The sequence below is a fragment of the Procambarus clarkii genome, chromosome 2 (genome assembly GCF_040958095.1).
Source record: "Procambarus clarkii isolate CNS0578487 chromosome 2, FALCON_Pclarkii_2.0, whole genome shotgun sequence".
Lineage (NCBI taxonomy): Eukaryota > Metazoa > Arthropoda > Malacostraca > Decapoda > Cambaridae > Procambarus > Procambarus clarkii.
The window spans coordinates 33,748,571-33,769,888 of NC_091151.1; the positions used below are offsets into that span (position 1 = coordinate 33,748,571).

Sequence of the window (21,318 nt, forward strand, 5' to 3'; positions counted from 1 at the left end):
ACTCCTCGTGCCAGCAGACACCATATTGTCAGTTGTACGTAAACGTCTCTTCGTTCCACTGGACACCATATTTGCAAGTTGTATGTTAACGACTCTTCGTGCCAGAAGACTCCATATTGCAAATTGTATGTACTCACCTATTTGTGCTCACCTATTTGAGCTTGGAGGGGTTGAGCTCTGGCTCTTTGGTCCCGCCTCTCAACTGTCAATCAACTGGTGTACAGGTTCCTGAGCCTACTGGGCTCTATTATATATACACTTGAAACTGTGTTTGGAGTCAGCCTCCACCTCATCACTTCCTAATGCATTCCATTTGTCAACACTCTGACACTTCTTTCTAATATATCTGAGGCTCATTTGGGCACTCAATTTCCACCTGTGTTTCCTAGTGCGTGTGCCCCTTGTGTTAAAGAGCCTGTCTATATCTACCCTATCAATTCCTTTGAGAATCTTGTATGTGAAGATCATGTCCCCCCTAACTCTTTTGTCTTCAAGCGATGTGAGGTTTAATTCCCATTGTCTCTCCTCGTAGCTCAAACATCTCAGCCCAGGTACCAGTCTGGTGGCAAACCTGTCAACCTTTTCCACTATAGACTTATGCTTGACAAGATATGGACTCCATGCTGGGGCTGCATACTTCAAGATTGGTCTGACATAGGTGGTGTACAAAGTTCTGAATGATTCCTTACACAAGTTCTTAAATGCCGTTCTTATGTTGGCCAGCCTGGCATATGCTGCTGATGTTATCCTCTTGATATGGGGCTTAAGTTTTTCTCTCGTTCTGACTCTTGACGAATTTCATCTCCTAAATGATACCTTGTATCTGGCCTCCTGCTCCATACACCTATCTTTATTACATTACATTTACTTGGGTTAAACTCTAACAACCATTTGTTCGACCATTCCTTCAGTTTGTCTAGGTTTTCTTCAAGCATTATATAGTCCTCCTCTTTCTTAATCCCATACATAATTATGGCATCGTCAGCAGACATTGAGAGGAATCAGTCTATACCTATACCATAGGGGGCCTCGTAGCCTGGTGGATAGCGCGCAGGACTCGTAATTCTGTGGCGCGGGTTCGATTCCCGCACGAGGCAGAAACAAATGGGCAAAGTTTCTTTCACCCTGAATGCCCCTGTTACCTAGCAGTAAATAGGTACCTGGAAGTTAGTCAGCTGTCACGGGCTGCTTCCTGGGGGTGGAGGCCTGGTCGAGGACCGGGCCGCGGGGACACTAAAAAAAAGCCCCGAAATCATCTCAAGATAACCTCAAGATAACCCTCTGGGAAATCATTTGCGCATATCAGAAACAGGATAGGACTAAGTACAGATCCTTGTGGGACTCCACTGGTGACTTCACATCAATCTGAGGTCTCACCCCTCACTGTAACTCTCCGCTTCCTATTGCTTAGGTATTCCCTTCCCTGGGCAGTCCTCACAGCCGTCTCTTTCTTGCTTAATCTTCGTCACCTGGTCGTAGAATTCTATTAAGCCTGTAGGGCAAGACTTACCCTCACTGAACCCATGTGGGGATTTGTCATGAAGTCTCTTCTCTCCAGATATGTTCTAGATTTTTTCACAATCTTCTCCATCACCTTGCATGGTATTCTAGTTAAGGACACTGACCTGTAGTTTAGTGCCTCTTATCTGTCACCCTTTTTGTATATTGGTACTACATTAGCCGTCTTCCATATTTCTGGTAGGTCCCCCGTTTCCAGTGACCTACTATACACTATGGAGAGTGGCAAACAAAGTGCTCCTGCACACTCTTTCAATACCCATGGTGAGATTCCGTTCGGCCCAGCAGCTTTTTGCACGTCAAGCTCCAATAGGTGCTTTTTCACCTCATATCCTGTAATTTCGAACCTTTCCAAGGTCGCCTGGTTTGCTGCCACCTCTCCTAGCGCCGTGACTTCTCCTTGTTCTATTGTAAAGACCTCCTGGAACCTTGTGTTGAGTTCCTCACACACCTCTTTTTCATTCTCTGTGTACTTGTCCTCACCCACCCTAAGTTTCATCACCTGTTCCTTCACTGTTGTCTTCCTCCTGATGTGACTGTGTAGTAGTTTTGGTTCGGTCTTGGCTTTGTTAGCTATATCATTTTCATACCTTTTCTCAGCTGCTCTTCTCACACTAACATACTCGTTCCTGGTTCTCTGGTATCTCTCTCTACTTTCAGGTGTTATGTTATTACGGAAGTTCTTCCATGCCCTTTTGTTCAGCTCCTTTGCTTTCAGACATTCCCTAGTAAACCATGGATTCTTCTTTTGCTTCTAGGTTTTTTCCTGTTGGGCTGGGACAAACCTGCTTACAGCCTCCTAACACTTTTGGCTGACATTGTCCATCATGTCTTGTACGGACTTGGTTCTGAGTTCTGTGTCCCATTGTATATCCCTTAGGGATTTATGAATTTACTCATCTCCTCATAGTTTCCCTTTCGGTACGCCAGCCCTTTGTTTCCCAGTTCTTTTTTAGGGGAGATAATTCCTATCTCAACCAGGTACTCAAAGCTCAATACACTATGATCACTAATTCCCAGAGGGGCTTCCACCTTAACGTCCCTTACATCCGACTCATTTAGGGTAAATATCTGATCAAGCAAGGCTGGTTCGTCCTCTCCTCTCATTCTTGTCGGTTCCTTGACGTGTTGACTTAGAAAGTTTCTTGTTGCCACATCCAGCAGCTTAGCTCTTCATGTGTCTGGGCCTCCATGTGGGTCTCTGTTTCTCCAATCTATCTTCCCATGGTTGAAGTCTCCCAGGATTAGTAGTCTGGATCCGTTCATGCTAGCCACAGAAGCTGCTCTCTCTATTATATTGATGGTAGCCATGTTGTTTCTATCATATTCCTGTCTGGGTCTTCTGTCGTTCGGTGGGGGGTTATATATGACTACTACTATAATTTTCTGTCCTCCACTTGCTATGATGCCTGATATGTAGTCACTGAAACCTTCGCAGTTCTTAGCAGCAAAGCTACACCACCTCCTCCTCTCCCTTCTCTCTCTTTCCTCACTACATAGTAATCCTGTGAAACACTTCATTTGTTATGGTTTTCGTCAGCTTTGTTTCTGTGAGTGCTATTATGTCTGGGTTTTCTTCTAGTGCCCATTCTCCGAGTTCACTTGTTTTATTTGTAATCCCATCTATGTTAGTGTTCATTGCCTTGAAGCTCACTTTCTTCTGTTCATTTTCGAGTCCCCTTCTTGGTGAGCATTCTGCTGGTGGGGAACACTGTTCCCTGGGTGAGAAGATCTGTGAGGTGGTTTGCAGGGTCTCAGAAGATTTTGGGGTGGGGGGGTGGGGGTGCAAGGGAAGGGGGAACAGGTAGGGTGTGGGTTAAGGAGATAGGGGGGGGGGACATGGAGGATATGGGGTGAAGGGGAGGAGGGATAGGGAGGGAATAGGATGAAGGGGGAGGGGGGAAATGGGGGGAAAAGCAGGAGGTGGGACATGGTGGGAATGGGGGAGGGGTGATAGGGTCAGAATGGGGTGGGGTGGGAGGGAGGGTTGGGTGAGCAATTGGGTTGGGGCAGGTAGGGTGAGGGGGAAAGGAGGTTTCCTATGCAGAGGGGGGTGGTGGTGTTGCTCTCCCCTCTGGTGTTGCTGGGATACTGGTTGTGGGTTCCCCTCTTATCTCTGGGACTGTTGTGTTGGGGGCTGCAATTTGCCTGGTTTACTCCTCTCTCCCTGCGCTTCCTCCTTGCTTCTGCTGCCTTGGCTCTCTCCTCCTTTGTCCCGTCCCTCTGCAGGAATACTTTCTTGTAATCCTCCACATACTGCAGACGACTCTTCCTTTCTAAAATAACCTCTGTAGTGGCCTCGTTTGTAAACACCACCTTTACCAGTCGGTTTCTGTCCTTGTTATACCAGCCCAACCTGAAAACCTTCTCAATGTTTTTTTCAGCCCCTTCTATCTTTAACCCCTTCAGTAGCCCATGTACTGCCTCTCTATCCCTGCTATTCTATTCCTGCCTGTTGGAACCTACCTGTTCTTTGATGCCTACAACTACCACTGATCTTTTTCTCTCCAGCAGCTGACTGGTGCACCTTGCTGCTTCCTGTGAGGTAGCTGCTTGCATGGCTACCTCCCTCACTGTGTCCATTGCTTCTGAGCTCTTTCTCAGTTTTTCCGCAAATGTTTCAGGTACAGAGGCGTTTCCTTCCAATGCAACATTCCCATCTTCCCTTTGGATGATAATCTGATGCTCGGCCTCTTTATAGGGATTTGATCTCCTCTCTTGCTAATGTCAGCTCACTTTGCAGGTTGCTAATTGTAAACCTCATTTCATGCATCTCCCTCCTAAATTCCTCCTGAACTTGTGTTAACATTTCCGTCGTTTGGTTACTTTGACTATTCACCGTGTCCCTGTTGCATCCTCCTGCCATTTTGTCCCTTTCCCTGATATGTTTTGATAGGGTAGGCAGGGGGGGGGAGAGAGAGAGAGAGAGAGAGAGAGAGAGAGAGAGAGAGAGAGAGAGAGAGAGAGAGAGAGAGAGAGAGAGAGAGAGAGAGAGAGAGAAAGAGAGAGAACAGAACAGAAACGAAGAAAGAGAGAGAGGGAGGGTGGGGTGGGGGGAGGAGGGAGATAGTATGGGAGGAGGGCGGAGATGATCACTTCAGGTCAGGAAGTCTGGTGGTGAGAGAGGGTGAGGGAGATGAAGGGGGTCCCACTGTGTGGGAGGGTTTGTGGGGTAGGGAGGGGGGGGGGGGAATATCTGGTATGCTACAGAAGAGAGAAAGGGGGGAGGGCAATGTGTGTGTGTGTGTGTGTGTGTGTGTGTGTGTGTGTGTGTGTGTGTGTGTGTGTGTGTGTGTGTGTGTGTGTGTGTGTGTGTGTACTCATCTAGTTGTACTCACCTAGATGGGTTTACGGGGGTTGAGCTCTGGCTCTTTGGTCCCGCCTCTCAACCGTCAATCAACAGGTGTACAGATTCCTGAGCCTATTGGGCTCTATCATATCTACACTTGAAACTGTGTATGGAGTCAGCCTCCACCACATCACTTCCAAATGCATTCCATTTGTCAACCACTCTGACACTAAAAAAGTTCTTTTTAATATCTCTGTGGCTCATTTGGGCACTCAGTTTCCACCTGTGTCCCCTTTTGCGTGTGCCCCTTGTGTTAAATAGCCTGTATTTATCTACCCTATCAATTCCCTTCAGAATCATGAATGTGGTGATCATGTCCCCCCTAACTCTTCTGTCTTCCAGCGAAGTGAGGTTTAATTCCCGTAGTCTCTCCTCGTAGCTCATACCTCTCAGCTCGGGTACTAGTCTGGTAGCAAACCTTTGATCCTTTTCCAGTTTAGTCTTATCCTTGACTAGATATGGACTCCATGCTGGGGCTGCATACTCCAGGATTGGCCTGACATATTGTGTATACAAAGTTCTGAATGATTCTTTACACAAGTTTCTGAATGCCGTTCGTACGTTGGCCAGCCTGGCATATGCCGCTGATGTTATCCTCTTGATATGTTCTGCAGGAGACAGGTCTGGCGTGATATCAACCCCCAAGTTTTTTTCTTTCTCTGACTCCTGAAGAATTTCCTCTCCCAGATGATACCTTGTATCTGGCCTCCTGCTCCCTACACCTATCTTCATTACATTACATTTGGTTGGGTTAAACTCTAACAACCATTTGTTCGACCATTCCTTCAGCTTGTCTAGGTCTTCTTGAAGCCTCAAACAGTCCTCTTCTGTTTTAATTCTTCTCATTATTTTAGCATCGTCCGCAAACATCAAGAGAAATGAATCGATACCCTCCGGGAGTTCATTTACATATATCAGAAACAAGATAGGACCAAGTACAGAGCCCTGTGGGACTCCACTGGTGACTTCACACCAATCGGAGGTCTCACCCCTCACCATAACTCTCTGCTTCCTATTGCTTAGGTACTCCCTTATCCACTGGAGCACCTTACCAGCTACACCTGCCTGTCTCTCCAGCTTATGTACCAGCCTCTTATGCGGTACTGTGTCAAAGGCTTTCCGACAATCCAAGAAAATGCAGTCCGCCCAGCCCTCTCTTTCTTGCTTAATCTGTCACCTGATCATAGAATTCTATCAAGCATGTAAGGCAAGATTTGCCCTCCCTGTGTGTGTGTATGTGTGTGTGTGTGTGTGTGTGTGTGTGTGTGTGTGTGTGTGAGTGTGTGTTTGTGTGTGTGTGTGTGTGTGTGTGTGTGTGTGTGTGTGTGTGTGTGTGTGTGTGTGTGTGTGTGTGTGTGTACTCACCTAGTTGTACTCACCTAGTTGTGTCTGCAGGATCGAGCATTGACTCTTGGATCCCGCCTTTCGAGCATCGGTTGTTTACAGCAATGACTCCTGTCCCATTTCCCTATCATACCTGGTTTTAAAATTATGAATAGTATTTGCTTCCACAACCTGTTCCTGAAGTGCATTCCATTTCCCCACTACTCTCACGCTAAAAGAAAACTTCCTAACATCTCTGTGACTCATCTGAGTTTCAAGCTTCCATCCATGTCCTCTCGTTCTGTTACTATTCCGTGTGAACATTTCGTCTATGTCCACTCTGTCAATCCCTCTGAGTATCTTATACGTTCCTATCATGTCCCCCCTCTCCCTTCTTCTTTCTAGTGTCGTAAGGCACAGTTCCCTCAGGCGCTCCTCATACCCCATCCCTCGTAGCTCTGGGACGAGTCTCGTTGCAAACCTCTGAACCTTTTCCAGTTTCATTATATGCTTCTTCAGATGGGGACTCCATGATGAGGCGGCATACTCTAAGACTGGCCTTACGTAGGCAGTGTAAAGCGCCCTAAATGCCTCCTTACTTAGGTTTCTGAATGATGTTCTAACTTTTGCCAGTGTAGAGTACGCTGCTGTCGTTATCCTATTAATATGTGCCTCAGGAGATAGATTAGGTGTTACGTCCATCCCCAGGTCTCTTTCACGCGTCGTTACAGGTAGGCTGTTCCCCTTCATTGTGTACTGTCCCTTTGGTCTCCTATCTCCTAGTCCCATTTCCATAACTTTACATTTGCTCGTGTTGAATTCTAGTAGCCATTTCTCTGACCATCTCTGCAATCTGTTCAGGTCCTCTTGGAGGATCCTGCAATCCTCATCTGTCACAACTCTTCTCATCAACTTTGCATCATCCGCAAACATCGACATGTAGGACTCTACGCCTGTAAACATGTCGTTAACATATACAAGAAATAGAATTGGTCCCAGCACCGATCCTTGTGGTACTCCACTTGCTACTGTTCGCCAGTCCGACTTCTCGCCCCTTACCGTAACTCTTTGGCTCCTTCCTTCCTCCTTGGCTGTGTGTGTGTGTGTGTGTTGTGTGTGTGTGTGTGTGTGTGTATGTGTGTGTGTGTGTGTGTGTGTGTGTGTGTGTGTGTGTGTGTGTGTGTGTGTGTGTGTGTGTGTGTGTGTATATGTGTGTGTGTGTGTGTGTGTGTGTGTGTGTGTGTGTGTGTGTGTGTGTGTGTGTGTGTGTGTGTGTGTGTGTGTGTGTATATGTGTGTGTGTGTGTGTGTGTGTGTGTGTGTGTGTGTGTGTGTGTGTGTGTGTGTGTGTGTGTGTGTGTGTGTGTGTGTGTACGTGTAGTCAGTGGTAGGGGAGAGTGCAAGGGGGGGGGGGGAGGGGGGGGGGACAGAGAGATGAGGGTTAAGAGGAGGTGGGTGAGGTGTTGTCTTCAAATTATGGCAGGGGGATTAGCGGCTTGACTGGGTTCCCAGTGAGCTCACAGTTGCTGTCCCTGTTACCTGTTTACCACTTACGATTGTATTATTGAATGGAATGCAATAGTGCCTATGATATGATATTATATAAACCATATATATATACATGAGAGACACTTACCAGCCATCCCCCCTCAAGCACTTTAGGTGAATACACGGCGTGTCGTCGGTACTCCTCTGAGGTCTTTAGGTCATCACTTGGGTCCCGGCTGATGCGACTGATGTTGCCTCAAGAAGTCGATCTTCACTAAGCTATCTTCTCTAAATTCACTAAGATATTTCACCACTAGATGTGATCAATGTGTTGCATTACAATGCCACTGTTCGATTTACACTGACCCGATTTTCACTGCACAGTGCACCCGCTCCCTTGACCCTATTGATCCTTCGGTATGCGCGGACCGCTGACCCTATACGTCTGCTCCCCATCAAGACTGACCCAAGACTCTATGTGAAAGACTCCTCGTGTCAGCAGACACCATATTGCCAGTATTACTGAAATAACTCTCAGTACAAGCAGACTCAATATTGCTAGGTATATGTTAACGATCCTTTGAGCCAGCAGACACCTTATTGCCAGTTGTATATTAAAGACTCCTCCTGGCAGCAGATGCTATATTGCCAATTGTATGATAACGAATCTTCATACCTGCAGACTCCATATTGTCAGTCGTATATTAACGACTCCTCGTGTCAACAGACACTATATTGCCAGTTGAATGTTAACGACCATTCTTTCCAGCAGACACCAGATTGCATGTTGTATGTTAACGATTCTTTGTGCCAGCAAACACCTTACTTGCCAATTGTATGTTAAAGACTACTCGTGCCAACAGACACCATATTCCCTGCTGTATATTAACGACTCTTCGGGTCAGCAGACAATATATTGGCAGTTGCATGTTAACGACTCATCATGTCAGCAGACACCATATTACCGGTTGTATATAAACGACCTTTCATGCCAGCCGACACTATATGGCCAGTTGTATGTTAACGACTCTTTGTGCAAGCAGACACCGTATTGCCAGTTGTATGTCAACGATGCTCCCTGCCAGCAGATATCATATTGCCAGTTGTATGTCAACGATTCTCCCTGCCAGCAGATATCATATTGCCAGTTGTATGTCAACGATTCTCCCTGCCAGCAGATATCATATTGCCAGTTGTATGTCAACGATTACTCCCTGCCAGCAGATATCATATTGCCAGTTGTATGTCAACGATTCTCCCTGCCAGCAGATATCATTATTGCCAGTTGTATGTCAACGATGCTCCCTGCCAGCAGATATCATATTGCCAGTTGTATGTCAACGATTCTCCCTGCCAGCAGATATCATATTGCCAGTTGTTTGCCAACTCCTCATGCCTGCAGGCACCAATTTCCAGATGTATGTTAAAGCCTTTTTTTGCCCGCAGACAACATATTGCCAGTGGTAATTTACCGACTCTTCGTGGCCCTAAACTCCATATTGACAATCGTATGTTAACGACTCTTTATTCCAGCAGACACCATATAGCTATTTGTATGTTAGAGATTCTTCGTGCAAACAGACACCATAATGCCAGTTTAATGTTATCGACTCCTCGCAACAGCAGACACAATATTGCCAGTTTTATGGTTACGATTCATTGTACTTTCAGACACCATATTGCCAGATGAATATTAACGATACTTCGTAGCGGCAGACTTCATGTTGCCAGTTGTATGTTAAAGACTCCTTGTGCCAGCAGACACCTTATTACCAGTTGGATGTTAACGACTCTTCGTGCCAGCAGATATTACATTGCCAGTTGTATCTTAATCACTTGCCGTTTCAGCAGACACAATACTGTCATTTGAATGTTAGCGACTCTTCGTACCAGCAGACTTCATGTTGCCAGTTGAATATAAACGACTCTTCATATCAGCAGACTTTATGATGCCAACTGTAAGTTAAAGACCCCATGTGCCAGCAGACACCTTATTGCCAGTTGCATGTTAACGACTCTTCGTGCCAGCACACATCATATTGCTAGTTGAGTGTACCGACTCTTCGTTCCAGCAGACACCATTTTACCAGTTGTTTGTTAACTACTCTTCTTGCCAGCAGACTCCATATTGCCAGTCGTATGTAAACGACTCTTCCTGCCAGCAGACATCAGATTGCTAGTTGTATGTGATCTATTTTTGCTAAACTAATTTCCATATTTAAAGCTGACCTTTGGCAATTGTATAACACAGTCAACAATTTATAATATTCCTATAGACAATAATTAGCGAAAATTTCACTATATAGTCTCCACACTGGCTGCCTTAACTAGGGACATAAGGTTTAGAAGGTTAATATAAGGCATCAACGCGTCAGCTGCCTGTCAGGGCGAGCTGAATGGACAATGTTACGTGCTCTCCCTTGTGAGGAAGGTCTGATCAACATACAAGTACTTATAAGTCTCTACCACATATATACTGTGTTTACAGATCAGATTTGTCCTCTACAGATCGCCCATTTGTATCCCGAGTGGGTAGTGAGAGTCTACACCATCCCACAGCCCACCCTCGCTGCTGACTTCTGCCCACTCCTGAGACGTCACCCCCACCTGTACATCTGTGACGTCACCAACCTGCCACAACCCTTGGGCAACATATCCGGCCTCCACCCCATGATGTGGCGCACGGCCCCCCTGGGGGACCCCCAGCTGACACACCTCATGGTCCGGGACACTGACTCACAGGTGCCTGATCATCTCTCATGAATCTCTGCCTCCTCGAATACATTCTTTCTCTCACCATTTATTACCTTTATTCGTGAGGTTTTCTATGTTTTATGTATTTGTGTATTTCAGTGTATTCATCTAGCTGTACTCATCTAGTTATGTTCACCCAGTTTTACTCATAGAGTTATATTCATCTAGTTTTACTCATCTAGTTATATTCAAGTGGATATACTCATCTACTTATATTCAAGTGGATATACTCATCTAGTTATATTCACCTAGTAGTGCTTACTGGATCAGACATCTGCTCCTATATCCCACCTTTCGACCATCAGTAGTTATATTTAGTAACACTTTTTACTCATATTGTTTTAATGTATTGAACTACACCTTCAATGATTTATCACGTTACTGTGATTTCTCTGTGTATTGAAAAAATGGCGTCAGAGGTAGAACTACTAGACGACAGAGTCAGAGTGTATGGCTCTGTGGAATTGAATGAAATCCTGTTTCGGCTTCAGTTAAATCCTCGGGAATCTTCGTGAGTTCAGCAGAACTCCATGTTGCAATTTCTTGGACCATGTCGTGGCCTAGTCGTCTGGAATGTTCGGCTGGGAATACCCAGAGCAAAGGTTCGAATCCTCATCACAGCTTCCGTGGATTTGCCGTGTATTGAACTGTTCCCAAAATTTACTCATTTTGTCCATTCCACTCATTTACAAGACTTAGCTCCCCTCGTCCACATACCCTTGGTCCCCAAGTTGATTCCTTCCCCTCTCGTTCCTCCCATTCCCCTTCCTCCACTGCTTCCCCACCTCTTCCCCTCCTTCGCAGAAAATGTATTGTTAGGAAAAACTGAAACCACTGTATTGGGGCCTCAGAAAATAAAATATTTTGGTCACCAAAATCACTAAGGGAATCATACCAAATATTTCACCCTGACTTCCATGAAAATCGTTTTTGGGGATGAGTATAAATTATTTTGTAATGCATTATCTAAGACCTAAAGCTGTGGGCAAAACATGCTCAAATAGCGGTGAATCAACATTAACAAAGTTGAATTGGTATAATCTATGGTGAATCAAGATTATCGACGTTAAATCAACATCGAAAACAGCAGAAAAGTCAATTGTTAATACTCTAAGAACAATCAAACCATCATTTCCGGTTTCATTCGAGTCGTTAAGTTGTTGCAATAGAAGCCAATCCTATTTGAAGTGAGGCACTGCTCTTGACTCCTCTCATCCTATGACACTGGAAATTCAATCAGAATTCACCATATAAACTTCCCACAGCGCGAAAATTAAAACTGATACCATGGATGATAAAACATCCAATGAAAAGTTAATCATTACCGTCCTAGTTGAATAGATTACTTTTTTGTTGATCATATGTTTTGTTGATAAATTTTCTTAGTTTTCCTTACCCTGTGTTGTCTCTCTATATTTCTTTTAATAATGTTTTGTAATGTTTCTTCTAAACTCTTCTGCCCTCATTCTATTGTTCATAACTCCTTACGACTAAATATTAACATATACTATGTTCTGTAAACCTTCCATTTCCTACACATTATTCCCTCGCTGCCTTCTTCCTTCATAATGCCTACATTCCCTTTCTCACACAATCTTCTTTTACTTGCTTATGACCCTCTTCCTCTCTCCTCTGCCATAATTCTCGCCATATCCGTTTGTCACTGTTAGTTCTCTACTATCTCAAACAAATAGAATTGTTTCCGAAAATATGTTCAGAGGATGATAATAAATTCACACACACAAACACGCACACACACACACATACACACACACATACACACACACACACACACACACACATACACACACACTCACACCCACACACACACACACATACACACACACACACACACACACACACACACACACACACACACACACACACACACACACACACACACACATACACACATACACACACACACACACACACACACACACACACACACACATACACACACATATACACACACACACACACACACACACACACACACACACACACACACACACACACACACACACACACACACACACACACACACACACACACACACACACACATACACACACACATACACACACACACACACACACACACACACACACACATACACACACACATACACACACACACACACACACACACACACACACACACACACACACACACACACACACACTAGGGGGGCCTCGTAGCCTGGTGGATAGCGCGCAGGATTCGTAATTCTGTGGCGCGGGTTCGATTCCCGCACGAGGCAGAAACAAATGGGCAAAGTTTCTTTCACCCTGAATGCCCCTGTTACCTAGCAGTAAATAAGTACCTGGGAGTTAGTCAGCTGTCACGGGCTGCTTCCTGGGGTGTGTGTGTGTGTGTGTGGTGTGGAAAAAAAAAAGAGTAGTTAGTAAACAGTTGATTGACAGTTAAGAGGCGGGCCGAAAGAGCAAAGCTCAACCCCCGTAAAAAAAACACAACTAGTAAACACACACACACACACACACACACACACACACACACACACCCAGACACACACACACACCTATCCAAGGTCACCTTGGATAGGTTCGAAATTACAAGAGATGAGGTCAAGAAGCACCTATTGGAGCTGGATGTGAGAAAAGCTGTTGGGCCGGATGGAATCTCGCCATGGGTATTGAAAGAATGTGCAGGAGCACTTTGCCTACCACTCTCCATAGTGTATAGTAAGTCACTGGAAACGGGGGACCTACCAGAAATATGGAAGACTGCTAATGTAGTACCAATATACAAAAAGGGTGACAGACAAGAGGCACTGAACTACAGGCCAGTGTCCTTAACTTGTATACCATGCAAGGTGATGGAGAAGATTGTGAGAAAAAACCTAGTAACACATCTGGAGAGAAGAGACTTCGTGACAACCCATCAACATGGGTTCAGGGAGGGTAAATCTTGCCTTACAGGATTGATAGAATTCTACGATCAGGTGACAAAGATTAAACAAGAAAGAGAAGGGTGGGCGGACTGCATTTTTTTGGACTGTCGGAAAGCCTTTGACACAGTACCCCATAAAAGATTGATGCATAAGCTAGAGAAACAGGCAGGAGTAACTGGTAGGGCGCTCCAGTGGATAAGGGAGTACCTAAACAATAGGAAGCAGAGAGTTACAGTGAGGGGTGAGACCTCAGACTGGCGTGAAGTCACCAGTGGAGTCCCACAGGGCTCTGTATTTGGACCTATCCTGTTTCTGATATACGTAAATGATCTCCCAGAGGGTATAGACTCATTCCTCTCAATGTTTGCTGACGACGCCAAAATTATGAGAAGGATTAAGACAGAGGAGGACAGCTTGAGGCTTCAAGAAGACCTGGACAAGCTGCAGGAATGTTCGAACAAATGGCTGTTAGAGTTTAATCCAAGCAAATGTAATGTAATGAAGATAGGGGTAGGAAGCAGGAGACCAGATACAAGGTATCACTTGGGAGATGAAATACTTCAAGAGTCCGAGAGAGAGAAAGACCTGGGGGTTGATATCACGCCAGACCTGTCCCCTGATGCTCATATCAAGAGGATAACAGCAGCAGCATATGCCAGGTTGGCTAACATAAGAACGGCCTTTAGAAACTTGTGTAAGGAATCTTTCAGAACATTATATACCACATATGTCAGACCAATCCTGGAGTATGCGGCACCAGCATGGAGTCCATATGTAGTCAAGCATAAGACTAAAATGGAAAAGGTTCAAAGGTTTGCCACCAGACTAGTACCCGAGCTGAGAGGTATGAGCTACGAGGAGAGACTACGGGAATTAAACCTCACTTCGTTGGAAGACAGAAGAGTTAGGGGTGACATGATCACCACATTCAAGATTCTCAAGGGAATTGACAGGGTTGATAAAGACAGGCTGTTTAACACAAGGGGCACACGCACTAGGGGACACAGGTGGAAACTGAGTGCCCAAATGAGCCACAGAGATATTAGAAAGGACTTTTTTAGTGTCAGAGTGGTTGACAAATGGAATGCATTAGGAAGTGATGTGGTGGAGGCTGACTCCATACACAGTTTCAAGTGTAGATATGATAGAGCCCAAAAGGCTCAGGAACCTGTACACCTGTTGATTGACAGTTGAGAGGCGGGACCAAAGAGCCAGAGCTCAACCCCCGCAAGCACAACTAGGTGAGTGCAACTAGGTGAGTACCCAGACACACACACACACACACACACACACACACACAACCACAACCAGTGGGTTCAGGGGGGGAACCCACAACCAGCTACCCTTTAACACCAGAAGGGAGGACAACCCCGCCTCCTTCCTCTGCATAGAAAATCCCCCTACCCCAAACCCTCCCTGCCCCCACTCAAATGTTCAGCCAAATCTCCCTCCCCCCACACCCAATCCCCACCCTTCTACCCCTCCCCTCCTCCCGAGTCCTCCCTCCCCCCCTTTTCCTTCCCGTCCTCCCTCCCCTTTCACCAAATACCCTCCCTGTCCCTCCCCCTTCACTGCATCCCCCACCCCTCATCCCAGTATCCTCTGAGACCCTGTTATCCACCTCACAGGTCCTCACACCCATGGAACAGCATCCCCCACCAGCAGAACACTCACCAAGGAGGCGATTTGAGAAGGGACAGAAGAAAGTGAGCCTCAAAGCGATGTACACTAACATAGATTGAATTACAAATAAAGCAAATGAGTTTGGAGAACGGGTACTAGAGGAAAACCCAGACATAATAGCCCTCACAGAAACAAAGATCACGAAAACGATAACAGACGCAGTGTTCCCACAGGACTATTATGTTATGAGGAGAGGGAAGGAAGAGGTGGGGGTGGTGTAGCTCTGCTGGTAAGAAAAGGCTGGGATTTTGAGGAGATGGATATTCAGGGCTGTGAAGGTTTCAGTGACTACATAGCAGGTACTGTAACAAATGGAGGGAAAAAAATTATAGTCGTAGTCATATATAATCCACCACCAAATGACAGAAGACCTAGACAGGAATATGATAGAAACAACATGACCACCATTAACATCGAAAGAGCAGCTTCTGTTGCTAGCAGGAATGGATCTGGACTACTAATTATGGGAGACTTCAACCATGGGAAGATAGACTTGAAAGAACAGAGACCCGCATGGAGGACCAGAAACATGGAGAGCTAAGCTGCTGGACGTGGCAACAAGAAACTTTCTAAGCCAGCTCATCAAAGAACCAACAAGAATGAGAGGAGAAGATGAACCAGCAATGTTTGATTTGATATTTACCCTAAATGAGTGGGATATAAGGGAAGTTAAGATGGAAGTGCCCTTGGGAATGAGTGACCACAGTGTATTGAACTTTGAGTACCTGGTAGAGCTAGGACTTATCTCCCCCAAAAAAGAACTAGGAATCAAAAGGTTGGCACACCGAAAGGGGAATTATGAACAGATGAGAAGTTTCCTAAGTGAAATACCTTGGGACACAGACCTCAGAGATAAGTCTGTACAGGGTATGATGGACTATGTTACCCAAAAGTGTCAGGAGGCAGTAAACAGGTTCATCCCGGCCCAAAGGGAAAAATCCGAGAAGCAACAGAAGAATCCATGGTATAATAGGGCATGTATGGAAGCGAAGAAACTGAACAAAAGGGCGTGGAGGAACTTCCGGAATAACAGAACACCAGAAAGCAGAGAGAGATACCAGAGAACCAGGAATGAGTACGTCAGGGTGAGAAGAGAAGCAGAGAAAGGTTTTGAAAATGATATAGCAAACAAAGCCAAGACCGAACCAAAGCTACTCCACAATCACATCAGAAGGAAAACAACAGTGAAAGAACATGTATTGAAACTTCGAACAGGCGAGGACAGGTATACAGAGAATGACAGAGAGGTGTGTGAAGAACTCAACAAGAGGTTCCAGGAGGTCTTCACAATAGAACAAGGTGAGGTCACTGTGCTAGGAGAAAGGGAGGTAAACCAGGTGGCCTTGGAAGAGTTCGAAATTACGAGAGAGGTCAAGAGACACCTGCTGGATCTGGATGTTAGAAAGGCTCTTGGTCCAGATGGGATCTCACCATGGATACTGAAAGAGTGTGCAGAGGCACTTTGCTTGCCACTCTCTATAGTGTATAGTAAGTCACTAGAGACAGGAGACCTACCAGAAATATGGAAGATGGCGAATGTGGTCCCAATATACAAAAAGGGCGACAGGCAAGAGGCACTGAACTACAGGCCAGTGTCCTTGACTTGTATACCATGCAAGGTGATGGAGAAGATCGTGAGAAAACACCTGGTAACACATCTGGAGAGAAGGGACTTCGTGACAAATCGCCAACATGGGTTCAGATAGGCTAAATCTTGCCTTACAGGCTTGATAGAATTCTACGATCAGGTGACAAAGATTAAGCTAGAAAGAGAGGGCTGGGCGGACTGCATTGTCTTGGATTGTCGGGAAGCTTTTGACACAGTACCGCATAAGAGGCTGGTACATAAGCTGGAGAGACAGGTAGGTGTAGCTGGTAAGGTGCTCCAGTGGATAAGGGAGTATCTAAGCAATAGGAAGCAGAGAGTTACGGTGAGGGGTGAGACCTGAGACCTCCGATTGGCGTGAAGTCACCAGTGGAGTCCCACAGGGCTCTGTACTCCGTCCTATCTTGTTTCTGATATATGTAAATGATCTCCCAGAGGGTATCGATTCATTTCTCTCAACGTTTGCGGACGATGCTAAAATTATGAGAAGGATTAAAACAGAAGAGGACTGTTTGAGGCTTCAAGAAGACCTAGACAAGCTGAAGGAATGGTCGAACAAATGGTTGTTAGAGTTTATCCCAACCAAATGTAATGTAATGAAGATAGGTGTAGGGAGCAGGAGGCCAGATACAAGGTATCATCTGGGAGAGGAAATTCTTCAAGAGTCAGAGAAGGAAAAAGACTTGGGGGTTGATATCACGCCAGACCTGTCTCTTGCAGCACATATCAAGCGGATAACATCAGCGGCATATGCCAGGGTGGCCAACATACGAACGGCATTCAGAAACTTGTGTAAAGAATCATTCAGAACTTTGTATACCACATATGTCAGGCCAATCCTGGAGTATGCAGCCCCAGCATGGAGTCCATATCTAGTCAAGGATAAGACTAAACTGGAAAAGGTTCAAAGGTTTGCCACCAGACTAGTACCCGAGCTGAGAGGTATGAGCTATGAGGAGAGACTACGGGAATTAAACCTCAATTCGCCGGAAGACAGAAGAGTTAGGGGGGCCATGATCACCACATTCAAGATACTGAAGGGAATTGATAGGGTAGATAAAGAGAGTCTATTTAAGACAAGGGGAACACGCACAAGGGGACACAGGTGGAAACTGAGTGCCCAAATGAGCCACAGAGATATTAGAAAGAATATTTTTAGTGTCAGAGTGGTTGACAAATGGAATGCATTAGGAAGTGAGGTGGTGGCGGCTGACTCTATACACAGTTTCAAGTGTAGATATGATAGAGCCCGATAGGCTCAGGAATCTGTACACCTGTTGATTCACGGTTGAGAGGCGGGACCAAAGAGCCAGAGCTCAACCAACGCAAACACAACCAGGTGAGTACACAAACACACACACACACACACACACACACACACACACACACACACACACACACACACACACACACACACACACACACACACAAACATGTCAATGTTTGCGGATGACGCAAAATTAATGAGAAGAGTTGTGACAGACGAGGATTGTAGGATCCTCCAAGAGGACTTAAACAGGTTGCAGAGATGGTCAGGGAAATGGCTACTGGAGTTTAACACCAGTAAATGTAAAGTTATGGAAATGGGATCAGGTGACAGGAGACCAAAGGGACAGTACACAATGAAGGGGAACAGCCTACCTGTAACGATTCGAGAAAGAGACCTGGGAGTGGATGTGATACCTAATCTAACTCCTGAGGCACATATAAATAGGATAACGACAGCAGCGTACTCTACACTGGCGAAAATTAGAACTTCATTCAGAAACCTAAATGAGGAGGCTTTTAGGGCGCTTTACACTGCCTACGTGAGACCAGTCTTAGAGTATGCCGTGCCATCATGGAGCCCCCACCTGAAGAAACATATAAAGAAACTGGAGAAGGTTCAGAGGTTTGCGACGAGGCTTGTCCCAGAGTTACGAGGGATGGGATATGAAGAGCGTCTGAAGGAGCTGAACCTTACGACACTAGAGAAAAGAAGGAAGAGAGGAGATATGATAGGGACATATAAAATACTCAGGGGAATTGACAAAGTGGAAATAGATGAAATGTTCACACGTAATAATAACAGAACGAGGGGACATGGGTGGAAACTGGAAACTCAGATGAGTCACAGAGATGTTAGGAAGTTTTCTTTTAGCGTGAGAGTAGTGGAAAAATGGAATGCACTTGGGGAACAGGTTGTGGAAGCAAATACTGTTCATACTTTTAAAACTAGGTATGATAGGGAAATGGGACAGGAGTCATTGCTGTAAACAACCGATAGCTGGAAAGGCAGGATCCAGGAGTCAATGTTCGATCTTGCAAGCACAAATAGGTGAGTACAAATAGTTGAGAACACCCACACACACACACATAAACACACACACACACACACACACACACACACACACACACACACACACACACACACACACACACACACAAAATTATGAGAAGGATTAAGACAGAGGAGGACAGCTGGAGGCTTCAAGAAGACCTAGACAAGCTGCAGGAATGGTCGAACAAATGGCTGTTAGAGTTTAATCCAAGCAAATGTAATGTAATGGAGATAGGGGTAGGAAGCAGGAGACCAGATACAAGGTATCATTTGGGAGATGAAATACTTCAGGAGCCAGAGAGAAAGAAAGACCTGGGGATTGATATCACGCAAGACTTGTCCCCTGAAGCTCATATCAAGAGGATAACAGCAGCAGCATATGCCAGGTTGGCTAACATAAGAACGGCCTTTAGAAACTTGTGTAAGGAATCTTTCAGAACATTATATACAACATATGTCAGACCAATCCTGGAGTATGCGGCTTGTGAGAGTTTTATTTGAGAATTTGTGGAATAAATTGAAATTGGTATAAGGAATTTTGGCTCGGAAAATTTCTAAGAACTTTCTTTATTCTTTAACCTTTATTCCTGTTGTGATATTCAATTAGGTCGCCTGAGGAAGGACTTGCTTAGCTAACACACCAGTGTAGTAAGCAGCTCATTCCTCACTTTGGGACCATGTATGAACAATTGACTAGGCGCGAGCAAACGCCGAGACCCCAATGAAAATTGAAATCCCCTCTCTTAGGCCGCCGACCTTCGCCAATCGCCGAAGCGAATTTAACGAGTAAGTCACGGGCTCTCCCAACAATAATTTATTGTTGTGTGGTGCCGTATATTTGATCCAAAGCTCAGAAGTAGTCTCAATTTTATTAGTCGAGTGTGAAGAACATTTGCACAACAATAATAATGTGTGGGGGTGTAACGAAAAGACAGTGTTAACCATAACAACTTAGTTTATTCAATAAAGTACTAACTACTACAACAAAACAAAAAGAAATGTCAATGACATTACTCGAAATCCTCCCTGTGACACTATCAATGACAGCTAGACACCAGCCCCTCGGACTGCATAATGAACTAACTCGAACATAAGCGTGACCACAGAGGAATCAACAAGCAAGCAAGAACTAACAGATCTATAATCACAATTACAACAAATGACACAGTAGGTTCTGAAACACGTCTCCAGTAACCTCCTAATTATTCTACGCCTCAGTGCAGTCTACACCTGCAATGGCGGTTGCAATGCAATCAAATCAGTAGTCTTTCAATGACAACAATAACTAATGGGTTCACTGGCAACTCCAGCACCCTTCCTCAAATTAATCCTTACGTTAACACTCCGTCCCAAGGACGATCAACAGTCAATAACAATTGATTTACGTTAATAACACAATAACATTTACGTTAATAACAAGGTAACATTTACGTTAAATTAACAACTCTTACAACTGTCACTAGTAACGCGGAAATTACACAACACTCTTCCGGTCGAGCATTCAGTGAGAAAATCCCATTAATCACTGTACTTCCAGACAGCTGATTAATCTCTTTACTAGTTACGTTAATTTACGTTAATCGGTTACTAATCACTCAGCGATGGTAAACTCTGATTTACAATGTCCAAAGTGCTAAGAGAACGGTAATCACTCGTGATTACCTTAAGAGTAATTAATTACTATCCTCAAGATCAATAATTAATCAATTAAAAATACGCAACCTTTCACACTGGCTCAGCAATTTACATTAAGGTATTAATTCCATCTAAGCCTTCCATACTCAGACCAATTCAGGCGACTAATAACAGTAATTAGCCCCACGTTTACGTTATTCTAAAATGACGCTACTCCTCCCAAGAGTCAATCAAGTGCCGGTACTTCCGGGTAGATAACGACGTTACGTTAATGGAACAATGTAGCCTTCGTGTGAGTCGATCAAACAAGGATCGAGGTTAATTACTTTGACTTCCTGAAACACGTCAATTACCCGGCCCACTGACCGTTAATTACGACAGACAATACTCTAATTCTTATCTGGCTGATGGCTAGGCTCCTCGAGACTACCGTAGCTGCTTACAGGAATGTAAATTAACCCAAACGTATTCTACGTTACTCAAATTGTCAAAGAACAAATTCTCTTAAAGCAATGGGCGTTCCCTTGGTTACGTTATATTAATTGCCTCGCAATCACCGCACTGAATACTGGACTTCGATGTCCTACCAGATAACAGGAGAATATATGTGTACTCGAGTACTCGTCTACAGCCGAGTTCCCCCACGACAATGAAAATCACACTAACAAATCACAGTGATTTACGTTACAATCCGGTTGCAATGACAATACTGCAGAACCTAGCAAAACA

General features: G+C 44.9%; 1 protein-coding gene across 6 annotated transcripts in view; it reads left to right on the forward strand.

The window, feature by feature from the left end:
* Window positions 1–21,318, forward strand: part of LOC123762225 (uncharacterized) — a 184,073-nt gene that overhangs the window by 63,839 nt on the left and 98,916 nt on the right. For all 6 annotated transcript variants that reach the window (XM_069324165.1, XM_069324171.1, XM_069324154.1 and 3 more), the window contains exon 4: window positions 10,186–10,419. In XM_069324165.1, coding sequence (XP_069180266.1) covers window positions 10,186–10,419 — 234 coding nt within the window. The remainder of the gene's footprint in view (window positions 1–10,185; window positions 10,420–21,318) is intronic.